Source organism: Acanthaster planci, linkage group LG01 (genome assembly GCF_054643075.1).
Source record: "Acanthaster planci isolate LZ-2023a linkage group LG01, COTS_SCS, whole genome shotgun sequence".
NCBI lineage: Eukaryota > Metazoa > Echinodermata > Asteroidea > Valvatida > Acanthasteridae > Acanthaster > Acanthaster planci.
This window is the reverse complement of record NC_141777.1, coordinates 4,668,345-4,681,914: the sequence shown is the minus strand read 5'-3', so window position 1 is coordinate 4,681,914 and position 13,570 is coordinate 4,668,345. Positions and strand designations below refer to the sequence as shown.

The window sequence follows — 13,570 nt, the reverse complement described above, 5'->3', positions numbered from 1 at the left end:
AGGCATACCAGGGCTACATACTTTTCTTCTCCTGAGTTACGGGAACAAAAAGTGGAAACCGAAAGTTTGGACATCCAGCTTAGTTAAAATCTGTGCTTGAATACAACCTGACTGCCGGCTCACTACCACTTTAACAGTCCCAGACTCATTTAAGAATTTGTCCAGGTCTTGCACAATAGTGGTAGAATACAACAAAATGGAGGACGGCCCTCCTCACACCTACAGTACGCTGCAGTACACGAGCCTCACACACCCAACCCATTGCTGCAAAATGAAACTGTCATTCCCAGCATGTGAAATTCCATGACTGCTCCAAAGTCAAGGATAATGCTAAAGAACAATTTATGGGCAGCATAAATTAATGGACAATGCCGGGCAGGGCAAATATCCAAAATTAAAGAACAATTTACTCTCTCTTACTTTCTGGGTTGGAGGCAAGACTGGACTTTTGTTACTCAGTAATCTATCACTGTTCTACAAAAATGTTCAAAAAAGAACTGCTGCAAACTGTTTGCTGACTACGGTGACTTGAAGAATATAAATTCACAATTTAGGGAGCCAGACTTTTCAATCCTATGGTACAAGAATCGTGCACTTGGACAAAACTACCTCTTCAATATCAATGGAAAACAGACCTTCCTCATATTGCAAAATACATGGAAGCCAAACTTTACAGAAAGTTCACCCTTGGTTGGTGGAAGGTTTTGCCTCAGGAAGTACGTTTACATCATCTGTGTTAAAAAGGATTTATTTTCACTCAGTTATCGGATTATCAGAATGTTTATTGTCTATTCTGACTGCAGTATGCAATTAATAATATACTGTGACTGATTAATTCTTCTTTTGTACACGTATGTTTTGATGGCCAGCTAGTTTTCCAACCTCTGCAGAGCTCTGGTAAGCAAAAATCTATGCCAGTTATGAAGAAACAATCTATTCATAGAGACAGCAGCACACATGAATGGGATGTACATGTACATGCATTAAGAAAGTTTCTTGCTCCAGTGACCTCTGACACAGGGTCAAGTCAATTTGAATATTAAAGCCTGCACACTTGGGTACACTATGCATAGTAACTTAAGTCAAGAGAAAGGTGAGGCTGACATTGTATTGTAACTAATGAAATCAGGAAAGATGAGAAACTAAGAAGAGGTTTTCAGTTCGGATCTAATTTGAACTCAAAACTTAAAGTCAACACAGTCTTGGTGATTTTTTTTAGGTAAACAAGTAAAAAGTAGAACTAAGTGTGATATTTGTATACAGAGCTATGGAGACACAACCGTTCTGCCTTGTATGACATCATGCTTTGACTAATGAATATTGAAATTTCATTACCACAGAAACACAAATATTAAAGTTTTCCCCTTTTACTGCTTTAAAAGAAGTAGAAATTCATAGCAACATTGCAAAAAAGCATTCTTACAGGTATTCAAGTCATAAAATCCTATATCAGGTCTCCTCCATTTTGGGCACGGGAAGAGGAGTAGGAGTGACTGCTACCCTTCAAACTTTTAACTGAAAGCAGCTTTGAGCATATTGCGGAGACGAATCGTTACACAATCATAGATGAAACAAACCACCATGTTCTCTCACAGAATTCAGTCTACAACTCCTATCCATTAGCTTCTAATACTTGTAATATTATCTATGGTGATGGTCAGCAAAACTGCAGTACTTGTACCAATGTAAGCTGCAGACTTGATATCACTGCATGGTCATCTTACATTCCTGAACCATATATACAAACTACCCGAAGTCTCTCAAACTCCAACGTGTCCAAGGTTGATTGGTACTGTACATTATGAATGTGTTGTTCAGTTTTGTTGGGTTGAAGAACAAAGGCGTAGTGTGATGGTGTTGAATATACAGTGGAGTGACTGGCTAGTGGTACCACGAGTGGGATTGTGCTTGATTTTGTCAGGTTATGCTGCAATTAAGTCAGAGACTTGTCCATACCAAATGACTCAAACTTTGACACCTGTTGAGCCCAACACATTCTGTCCAGTTACATGCCAATAATTACAGTGACCCCCTGTACTAGAAGGTACCCTACATTAACGTACATGTAGTTGTACCTGTTGCATTTTGTAAGATTCAAAGGGAAACGTCCATACCGCCGATGAGAAAAAGGATCAAGAGTGAGATCCATTAGCAAAGGGGGGAGAAATCATTGACTGAAGTGAATGAATTCTAGACAAAAACAAAGACCCCAGGTGGTGCGAGTAAAGAAACAAAAATCATACCTTGGCTGAAGAGAAAATCAAGTTAGATTAGAACAGTGAAATCTACGTGTACATTCAATGGAAAAGTTAATGTTGCAAAAATATTGGTGCAATAAATGATTTTCTCTGAAATCTTGCTAGTTGGCATAAGTTTCCTATGTGGCTACAGTTGCCACAGCAAATTCCTCTGTTTACCAATAACCTGATGCAGACACATGGCTCAAGTTAATTTATGGCAGAAGTTTAACTTTCCTGATTCCATTCTACAAGAAGTGCCATTGCGAACTGACGTTGCAGTGTATAGACAAATCCGAGGAGACACCACTCCTGCAGGGCTATTGCACCTGCCATGCACCTACATGTATTAACTTGGGTACATGTGCGCATTTCGTCAAGTTACAACACTCTACTGGTCAGAAAGAAATACAACACGTTCATACCATCCGTGTGCAAACAGGATGGCTCCAATGGTAACGGCTTCTAACTCCGGTCCCTGGATTAATCTAGATACACTTGGTTTTGGATAACCAGCAACACCACTGGACAAAATGCCAGGCTTTACACAAAGCCGTTAAGCTCCCTCTTACATGTACAACACACACACATCTGTTTATGAATTTACACAAGCATGCGTTAAAACAGTATCCACACTGCAAAGTACACAGAGATGTACAGGTTAATTTATGTGCAATGGTGCATGACTACAATGGATGTCATTTCACCATTGGTAATATCTTTGCTATTGAGGAACAATATGATGGTACAACAAAATAACAAGAGAAAAACTAATGAAACAATTCAACAGCTGCCCCGCCAAATCTGAGCTAAAAATAACATGAACACAGAAACTTGCACACAATGTTTCTGTCTACCAGTTGTCCGCACATTTCAAACACTAAAAACACCTGTGGTTTACGAGAAATATCAAACCAATGAGGCACATGTACTTGACACTCCCCTCGCCCACAAATTCCCAAGAGCCTTTGCTGAATTTATTCAATCACAAAACTTACCATAGAGACTACGACTTTGCATCTGCATTGTCAAAAGTTCATCTTGGATGGGTTCGTATGAATACGGTTTCCTTGAGTTGGTTTGTTTGCCCATTGCACCGTATTTGTGACTAGGGTCGTGAGTCCTTCGTGGTCTCACTGCAGTAGGGGCTGATGAGGAATAAGCAGAGTGTCTAGCCATGCCCACCTTGGGACTGGTGAAGTATAGCGAGGGCGGCTTAGGGGAAGGCGGTCTACGGTAAAGGTACTGAGAGCTTGCATCCGTCCGGGTCAGAATGATGTCTGGCGTGCTAGAGGTACTGGAGCATGCATCGTCGGGCCAGTGAGAGGAAGTCTCAACCTGGAGATGTTCACCCATAGAGGGAATGATACACCAGTCCTTGAGAAGAGGGGTGGGATCGCCAAAAGAGAGCTCTGAGCTCGTCTCGCTGTAGGCCAGTTCTGAACAGCTGCACCAGTTTAGGTACCTTCGGAACAAGTCAGGCAACGACATGATCCTGAAAATTTACAGAGCACTCACTCCTGCACACCCTGAACTTCAAGTCATACTTGGCAATTCCATCCCAAAGGGTAGTTTGCACAGCAGACATCTGATGTGCAAATAGATGGATTACAAGATACCGGGCAAGGTGGCATGGCTGTGTCAGACTTCAGGCCACGGCAAAGAGAAAAAAAAACACCCTATGTCAGTGACATCAATACCTACAGCTCTACAGATGTAATATAAATAACCGACTCATATTGTGATGATACACCGGTACACAGGTGAAACAAGAGACCACGTTCTAGTGCAGAATGCAGAGTACCTGGTACCTTGTGCACATGTACGTCTTTACAGCTCAACACTCAGCATAAAATTATCAATGCTGATATTAAGCAAAGCTGCACTTACGCCTACCAGCAGAAGCTGTTGTCTTAATGTCAGCAATCTACAGTGTACATTTACATGTACAGATACAAACACACGCAGGCTTACATGAGTATGGTACTGATCGTAACGCATCAGTAATCTTTCACTGATAGCTAGGATTTGGTGTCTGGACATAATTTTGTTACCACTGCCTTTTGCATTATATGACGAAGTTATCTGCAAAATAACATCAACTTCTGAACCGGATTTCGGTCCAAAAATGGGTATGCAAGACTTCCACGGACAAACCCTTCCTCTAAGAATAGCAAGAATGATATGTCACATGCATTGTACAAAATGTACATGTACATGTCCTTTTGTGCACATACGTGCGTGACCTACAGAAAGTCTCATGTTAGCAGCTGCCAGCTGTGCACTGAAGCCAATAAATTTTTTTATATGCCCCATGAAGCAGCAAATTTCAGCAACTAATTCCAGTCTGACACAGTTGTTCATGTACATACATGTACTGGGTTTACAGAGAACAGTGACAAATTTCAAACGACTACCGGTACACTGCAAGCAAAGTTAACTCCATCAGAAACACCTCAATAAACACTCATTTTGCTTGATATTCATAAGGGAAGTTAAAGACTGCCAAAATATCAATGTTGATTACTTTCAGATATTTCCCACAAAATTTTTTTAAAGAGGGTTGTATTTTATGCATGAGACATTTTTACACTTTGTGAATGTACGTACAGTGTATGTATACATATATACGTACAAGTGTGTACTGACAGCAAGCCATGGTTTTACAAGCCACTTGTGAGTACATTGTAAAAACACAACTGTCACAGAGCACATACTGTACCATGCCTTTTCATGATTGAACAAACTGTGCCATGTAAACTTGAGGGTGGTAACGAGAACTTGATCAAGAGGCCTTCATCATTATTATCCCTGTTAATCACGTCCATAAACATTCCTAAAACCATTTCAGCCCCCTGGGGAGTACAGTGTCTAAAATTTGAAGTGCCTGAGCCAATATGGGTGCAAATGGTTCATCAGATGTTACAACCATCTGTGCCTCCACAGGGAACCATTTTTACCCCTAGTGGAGAAGGACCAATGGGCATCAAGCGACTTCCCAAAGGTCATGACATGTTACCACCTCCTAGGATTCGAACCCCCAACCCCATGTGCAGATGCTACAAACCCCACATTCTATTTCTTGCCTACATGCCAAAAAAATCTGAACATGCAAATCGTCAAGACACCCAACAGGCTTTAGATTTCTACCTGTTTATGCATAGCTAAATGCACAGCGTACAAGTTCAGAAATCAAGGCACAGGTACAGACTGATCATTTCTAAAACTGGTATTTAACGAGGAAAATGTGAATTCCTTTTGACCTGTGTACTGTCATGAATCCATACACTTCATTAGTCTCAGCAAAGCATTACACGTTTCCTGAGTTTACAGTATACAAAAAATTAAAGAACAATTAATTAATTCTCACTTGATGGAGACAGCCAAAGTACACGTATTGGTACATGTACATTGTACAAAACAGGTGTGGACATAAAACACTTTAAAAGCTCTCAAGATTTCTTGTAAACTGAAAACAGGTTGATACTTTTGTCCACAGGTTTCTCGTTCAAGAAATTGAAACTGCACAAAGGTCCTCGAAGTACCACAAATATAGATCTATTGACACTTAAGACAATAGATGACAATGGACAAAACATGGGAGGATAGAAGTTTTAGCATCAATATCAATGGACTTGATAAGTTTTAAACAAGTTGGTGCTAGAGGATACTCGGTATAAAACACAACCTGGGAATGTACGTTGGTACGGGTGGCAAGGTTGAATATATTTTTAAGTGCTAATTGTAGATGTACTGGTACAACAATTCATAACGTCTTGAACCAAGACTAAGAGTGGATTTATGTCTCATTTCTCTTTGGTTTTTGAACACACACTGTCAGGCAAGCCCATGCTGGTGGACCATATGTTTAACTTCAACTTAGCCCCTGTACATGTACATGACCTACCATCATAGAATATATCACTTCATGGTAGTGTCCTGGAGAGATGCAAAATATGAAGTTACTCTGAGAAATATGGTACATATTGGAGAGAACTGATTTTTACTACATGTACGTACAGTGCCAACTCCTCATTCCCCAAAACAGAGTATTTCAAAATCTTAGGCACTGACAATTTTTTGTGCTTGTTTGGGGCAGAATGAATTCGCGTCGGGTGCTCTACTCCACTCTAGTTGTGTCCCCCTAATCAACAAAGAAAGGGGTCAACAGGCTGGTAGGAGGTTGTTACAACCAGGCTTGTGAGCAAACCCGATGTACAATATGTCATACCTGAAAACCTTACATTTCAATAGAGATTGGTCACGCCCCTGTAAGTCCACATGGGGAATTCCCACCAAAGAGATAACGTTGCTATATCAATCCTGTCTCTTGTTACTGCAAAGAGTGGATTGCTCCATGCAAGTATTTGATCACAGCACTGAAAGTCAATGTACAACTACATTGTAAAGAACAAAATAAAATGCTCAGTTAATTGTTGCATCTTGAGTTTCACCGAACCGACCTTGATATTTTACATTAACCCTAACCTTCCCTAACCACACAGAATTGAACACCAGTAAAGTGTGCGAATTTGTGGCACTGGGTACTGTACCCCTAAACTGCTTGTGCTTTAACATGGGTTCAGGCATACCCAAAATAAACAACAGTTTTTGTGCACAGTATACCATATAGTGTTGGAATTTGTGTGAATGGGTATGGTTCCTGGTAAATCACTCTGAGAGTCTGGGTTAAAGAATGCAAACACAGATAAGCAAGGATACAGCCATCAGACTTCACTGCCAAGTGAGGCAGCAAGATGGCACATCAGTGCACAGGCCCACAATTTAAAGCATGCGATGGCTCATAACGACAGAAGTTTTACCCTAGAAAACGTTTATGAAGTTCAGTGTTTTTCATTCAACTGAGGGCTATAGCTGAATGGCAAATACCCACACCTCTTCCTGTTACTCATCAATGTGACTTTTCGACTTTGTCCCAACGATGAAATATACATGTATCATCACACTACCAGGGTGGGTACTCTCACCAGCACCTGTAGCCTCAAATGACATTATCACCTTGTGGTGTTGGTATGTACCTATGACTGATTGCCATAGGACAAGCAGCGAAAGGCTTTTCCTGAAACTCCAGAGAATTTACATTCTTCGGAACATTCCAACGTACGTACATGTAGCAATAGGCTGATTAAAGCTGGGGCAAACTATGGACATCAAGTACAATGTACTTATACATATACAACTGTACTTACCTGAAATATTAAAAGTCTATCCAAACTCTGCAGGCTTTACATTTCACCCTAATTGACCTCCAAGGGGCACCAGCAGGGTTATTGAAGTATGAACATTTCAACTTACATTCCTCGCAGTTTTTTGCCTTATATATTTCAAGCCAACATTTACAATCCAAACCAAAGGCGTAGACTTTGGGCTTCGTTTCTCAATGTGAATGAAAAGAACACCTGTTCGGGTGATGGCAAGCCAACAGGCTAACAACGCAAAACACAAGGCACAATATCCAAGTCAGATTAATTTAAACATCTGACTTCCAAGACTACTTTACAACCACTCTGTACCCGACTTTTGGTCAAATGGCCCAACTTCCCACATGTAAAAAGCAAATTATGTCTATTTATTATATTACTGGAAATAATAACCAAATTATGAAATAAAGTTATGATCTGCAATGAAGCATTACAGTCACAGTTCAATTCACAATGGCCATTTAAACAAATTTGTTATGAGCATATTTTGGAGGGTGCACACTAGCAAAAGTCCTCTTTTTGAAAAGGTTGCAACCATTTCCAAGGGTTTCCTACCAAACAATTTTCTGACTACTGCAGTCAGGGCGAGACTGGAAGAAAATGGAATATCCATGAAATAGTCACCAAAGAGTTTCATCCTGTACCCACAACTTGCGTAGTATCTTATGCTTGCTTAAAGCACCACATAAAGTACCCCCCAGTTCTTGTGAGCTGTAGACACACCCTCAGAGGAGTGACTTGATACCTGTGCCTTTTTTTTGCAAGTCATGAGGTCCCACTACCGTCCAAGACATATTTTAAACACGCATGTACATGTACATGTGCAGTATTGATCAGTTCTCACCAAGTGCGAGTGGACCACAGATGCACTACATTATTCTGTGTTCCATAAGCGCGAGCATGATAGCGAATTTCTCTTCAAGAAAACCTGGCGGGCAACAAAGATTTTATAATGGCCTATGTGCGCAAACACGCCATCTTTGAATTTACAGTAAATTTTGCAGAGTTGTACAATTTGCTTTAGTGTAAAAAGCACACTGCATTGAGTTAGAACAGTTATATGTCGTACTGTTTGTTGCCATGGACGAACAATCAGAGTTGAGAATTCAACTTTGCTTGAAGATAAATGTACATGTCCATACCGTAAACACAACCTCTATGCAAATGCCACATCAATGTCATAATGCCTTGTCGGATTAGTCTCTTTCTGTTGTTAATTTGAAACTGTAAATGTGACCTGCTCCAGGAAAAGGTGATATAAGCTGCAAAAAAAAAATCAAGTTATATACATGACTAGAAAGCCCACATTGTTACCTTTCATTTGATATACATGTACATCTATGATTGAGCTCCATACCCTTTCCTGTTCCGGAGCTATGACACATTGGCATATTAATTAGTTCCAGGCAATTGAAATTGCAAAACCGAGAAATACCTGGCTCTGATGTGGGTTGTAGGCATTTAAATCTTACTTAGCAACCAACATGTTCGTGTTACAACCACCTTCAAAATTCGCACAAGGACTAAAGAATTAGTATTTTCAATGATTCTGTCAGAATAAAGGAATTTTTGAATCCAACATTGAGCAGGGCATTGCTCGTAAATGCATGGTGCGACTAATTTTTTTTATATTGCCTTTTCCTGGAGTGGGTCACAAATACGAAACTTAAAAGTATCCATTTGAAGCCTCCTTCCTACAATGTAACATTGCACCTAAAACACATCTTACCTTTGCTTGCACCGATAGATGCCTTCAAATCGCCAATAGTTTTAAATGTAAAAGAGAAGGCCTTCCCTTTATCATCCTCCTTTTCAGCTTTCTCTGAAACCTGGGAGTCTGTCTCGGCAGTCTGCGCAGGCAATTCTTCCTGGAGTGACACTCTGCTGCTGTCGCTCTTGCTTTTGTCCGATTTTTTGGCACCGTTTATATCGGTCGCACTGATCACGATCACATCGGGTACATGCTGGTGTCGGCCATTTTGGGCATCCGGCGCTGAGACAGCCCCGCTCTTGTTGAGTTCGGAGACTGTGGTCAGGCCAGAGGACATCAAGGGTGTGTTCTCATTGGGCGTGCTAGAGACAGGGTCCTCAGTGGCATCATCAACAGGGCGCAGACAGCAGCAACACAAGCTCCTTTTCTTCCCCATGGCTCAAAAAATAGTGATCAACTCAACTGAATAGTTCAACACCAAGAGAGTCCAACTTAACTCGTGACCAGAGCAGTCTCGTGATCGTAGCAATGCAGCCTCTCATGTGATTCAAGTAAATCAGTTTCCAAGTGACAAATCAGGTAGCTGTACTAGTGATTATCACCATTCCAGAAGTTGAGTCAGCACACTCATACATCAAGGCTCCACAAAATCTCTTCAGTACTTCACCAACTTGTGTTAGTACAGTACATGCAGTTTGCAGATGTTCAAATGAACATAAAGGCTTACACAATAAAGTTGAGTACACATACAGTACAGTCCGTACGTGCTCATGGTGTTAGGCTCACCATAGGTCCAAATTCTATACTTCTCCGCTATACATTGGTATAGGACTCACATGCTGACTGCTTCATTGCCACCAGAAGTCAAAGGTAAAACCATCAAAGGTACAGTACATGTATATGTACATGTACATGTACCTTGCATGGCTACACCAGCAGATGTAGTGTGTCCGCACAGTCACAATGCCTTATGCATCATGCACCAGTAACACAACACAATAGGTCTCCCTGCCCAGAATCTCACCGCTACATCAGTACTGGTCCACAGTAGAGGTAAATTCTCTGAATATTTTTGACTCCTCAGCGGTCATACCTAAGGTCACACAAGGAAGTCCTTTGACTGAAAAAAAGCTGGGAAGAATCATCTAGGTGCTGGTTCAAACTCCAGCCGCACCAAGCACAACTCAACTGACACATATCAGCCTGCCTAAGCCAATAATCACACTAGTGGGCGTGACATCATGAACACTGTGTGCACAAAAGTACACAAGATTCTAGGCCAAGATTACATAACATAGAATGCCACAGTTTCAGGTAGTATTGTGTTGTATATATTTTATACATGATATTACAACAAAGGAGACCCTTTTTGTGTTTAACTCTTCTCTTGTGTTGTAAGAACCTTTTCGAATTCTTTTCTGGTTTTCACGGCAGACAAAGCACACACAAAGACTAGGGCCTAATATAGCTTAAAAGCATCATGCTTGTGGGGGCCTCCCTTGCAACATATTGTAATGTATGTGCTGGGTTTCAAATATTCTATACTGCATGATTTTCCTTTCTGTTACATGAAGAAATAGACCAGAGGGCTTTTGTCAATTCGGTTTTGCTTTTGAAAGAACATTTTACCCTGGTGAAATAGAAGTACTGCCCTGTGATATGGCTGCTGTACAAAAGACTTATGCCCTTTAAGATGGCTGATAGAGATGAGGCAACAGACTTGTGCCCTCTAAGATGGCCCCTGAGCAAAAGATCCATGAAAGCACAGGAAAAAATGTCCCTCCCATTGCAGCTTGCCTTGTATAACGCATTCAGAGAGAATATTGATCAGTCTCACCAACGGTACAATCTGAATAGTTCCACTTGCATGTATTTGTCTTACTTCTCTATGTACACGTACCGTACGTCTTTGTTAAATAACATCTGATTGGCTGTACAATAGACCAATTGCGCCAACTACATGTAAGTCATGTGATCTATAGTGGGTATAAAATATCAACAAATTTAACACGGTGTCCACCAAATGCAAAATGTTTCATAAGTATCATTTACCAAAATAAAGCCGCCGGTAGGTACCATACTCAGACTACTGATGTGCTTGGTACAATATCATAAATCGGCTTTATTTTTTGTAAACACCACTCAAAACACACTTTGCTTTGGCAGCAATACCCACTCTACATGCAGTGGATGCAATCAGTCCATTATTTACAAAAGCCCCCCCCCGTACCAAATTCCTGAACAATTTCCTAGCAGACATGAATTTGGACCATTGATCTAAAGGGGACCAAATCTCTCTGACATTCGTCTTGTCCCCCCCCCCCGCTGGTAAACACAAGAAGATCAGTGAGTTTGAACTCCACAGGGTTGAAATAAATGCCATGGTTACATTCTTGACAGGGAAGTACCATATCTCAAGAGCCACAAGATCGACATGGATGAAACTTGGCATGGATCCGGACAAAGACATGTTTTGAAAGTGAAAACTAAAGTGCTGTCATAATTATCAACTGCTTTATTATGAATTTCAGGTTTTTGGCTCCATTATTCTGCTTCCCTTTCCTTTCAACATGCACGTTCTGTAACTCTTGCACAAATGGTATGTTCAAAAATCTTGTGCAAGAGCTGTGGCGAACTAAGAAATACAGATATGCTATTGCGTAAAAATGAATTCATTTGGTGATATTATGCATGTCTGTAGATACTAGTATTCTAATATTTTTGACTCCAAAATTACTTATACCGGTAGTTTGCACCTTTATGTAAAAAGGAAATGAAATGCTTTCTGGTCTGCTGCAAACAGACAGAAGATTTCTAGCTTTGATTACTCTTGTCAAAGTTCTGTAAATTTGTCCCAACTTTACTGAAACTTTACATGTACTTAGTAGCTGTTTAAAATACATTCCTGAAGTGGAACATCAGGATGATGTGTTATTGTTGATTCTCGGCCTACATAAGGGTTAAAACAATCTTTGGCAGGGAGATGGGCAGGGCCAGAATTGGGTGGGTGTGGCAGGGTCAGGGATCACCATAAAAATAACATGCACACAATCAGCATATACACATGTACATGTATAATCCTCCAACAAATAGCCTCCCTATGGAATTCTGTTCAGAATTTTCTGCGTAAATGCTGATACCCCAAAATGGGAAAATCTTGAAATATTGATTTCCCTGGAAAGGTTCATGTACATATATGCAATCTATTACACGCCAAGGCTGTTACTAGCACCTAAAATTACAAACAATGACATAGCTGTGATATGTACCGGTAAATAGTCATTTTCCATATTTATACCTTCAGACATGCACGTTCCACTGTCATGATCCGTACTGTTATCCAAATCTTTCATGCTTTCACCCTTCTTCAACAGAAAGTCTGGCAGCCCCAGGAAGGAGGTCATTCCCTTTCTGTCATTTTCAGCAGCCTTGTCATCGGGCGCGGCACCACTATTCTCATCTGGACTGGTCGTTTCTGTCTCTGCTGGTGGTTCCTCTGCCTTTAAGGTATCCTCCTCATCACCAAAGATAGCATTCAGCTTTTCCTCTGCCCACTGTCGGAAGCGATCAAAGGCCATAGCTGATGCACCAAAGACTGTCCGTGCACAAGTCTTCCAAGAATGCCTCAAATCAGCGATACGTCCACAGCCAAAAAACTTGGAAAATTTCTTTCAGCTTCACAACTCCTTCAACCAATATCAACTCCCATAGCGCCACAAGAAGTTTACATCAACTGTATCAGCACTAAACTAACAGTTGGGGGTTGGTGTTGTGGGTGTTTAAACGTGACCAATTGAGCAAAATGTGCTCTCCGGAGCTAGGAGTCTGACCTTCGTCTCTGTTGCCTATTGTTCACTAATCTCTCACAGCTGTTGTTCTAGGGAACTGAACAATAACAAATATTTCGGGGCCAATACTAAACCGATACCGGTCAAAAGGACTGCATCACCCCATATCACCATGGTAACACCATTTAGATAGCAACCAGTGCAACTCTTGAAATTCAAACCCAGAGACTGTAAATAGGTGAAAGTACCAGTACATGTCAAAAACCTGGACCAAATTACTGTAAGAACCCCTCGAGAGTCAAAGAAAGTTTGAGAATATCTAGGAGCACCTTGTGATCACTCTATTATCCTTTACACAGAAAATGGCAGATACCAGAAAGTAACTGCACATGTACATTTATATAAATGCACAGCATCAAATTTGTAGAACACCAGCTCATGTTATTATGTATACATGTACATGTACATGCATAGGTAAGTGTATTTGTCCTAACAACCTGCTATCCAACTTGAGCAGAAGCACCCCCTCATTGGTTGAAAAGAGCCATGTTGATCGGAAGTGCTCATTTTGTTGGTAGTCATTTGTGCACCAGTGACGTGCAGTGACTACCA

General features: G+C 40.8%; 1 protein-coding gene across 12 annotated transcripts in view; it reads right to left on the bottom strand.

The window, feature by feature from the left end:
- LOC110988084 (synaptotagmin-16-like) overlaps window positions 1-13,570 on the bottom strand; it is a 53,356-nt gene that overhangs the window by 13,168 nt on the left and 26,618 nt on the right. Inside the window, exon 1 of one of the 12 annotated variants that reach the window (XM_087142873.1) lies at window positions 12,469-12,931. The exons of 8 other annotated variants lie outside the window; for them this stretch is intronic. In XM_087142873.1, the coding sequence (XP_086998999.1) occupies window positions 12,469-12,748 (280 nt within the window). In that variant the 5' untranslated portion in view covers window positions 12,749-12,931. Of the gene's footprint in view, window positions 1-3,235; window positions 3,901-9,188; window positions 10,337-12,468; window positions 12,932-13,570 lie in introns of those variants that run through there. 3 more of the 12 variants (XM_087142488.1, XM_087142417.1, XM_087142360.1) reach the window with 3 other exon arrangements.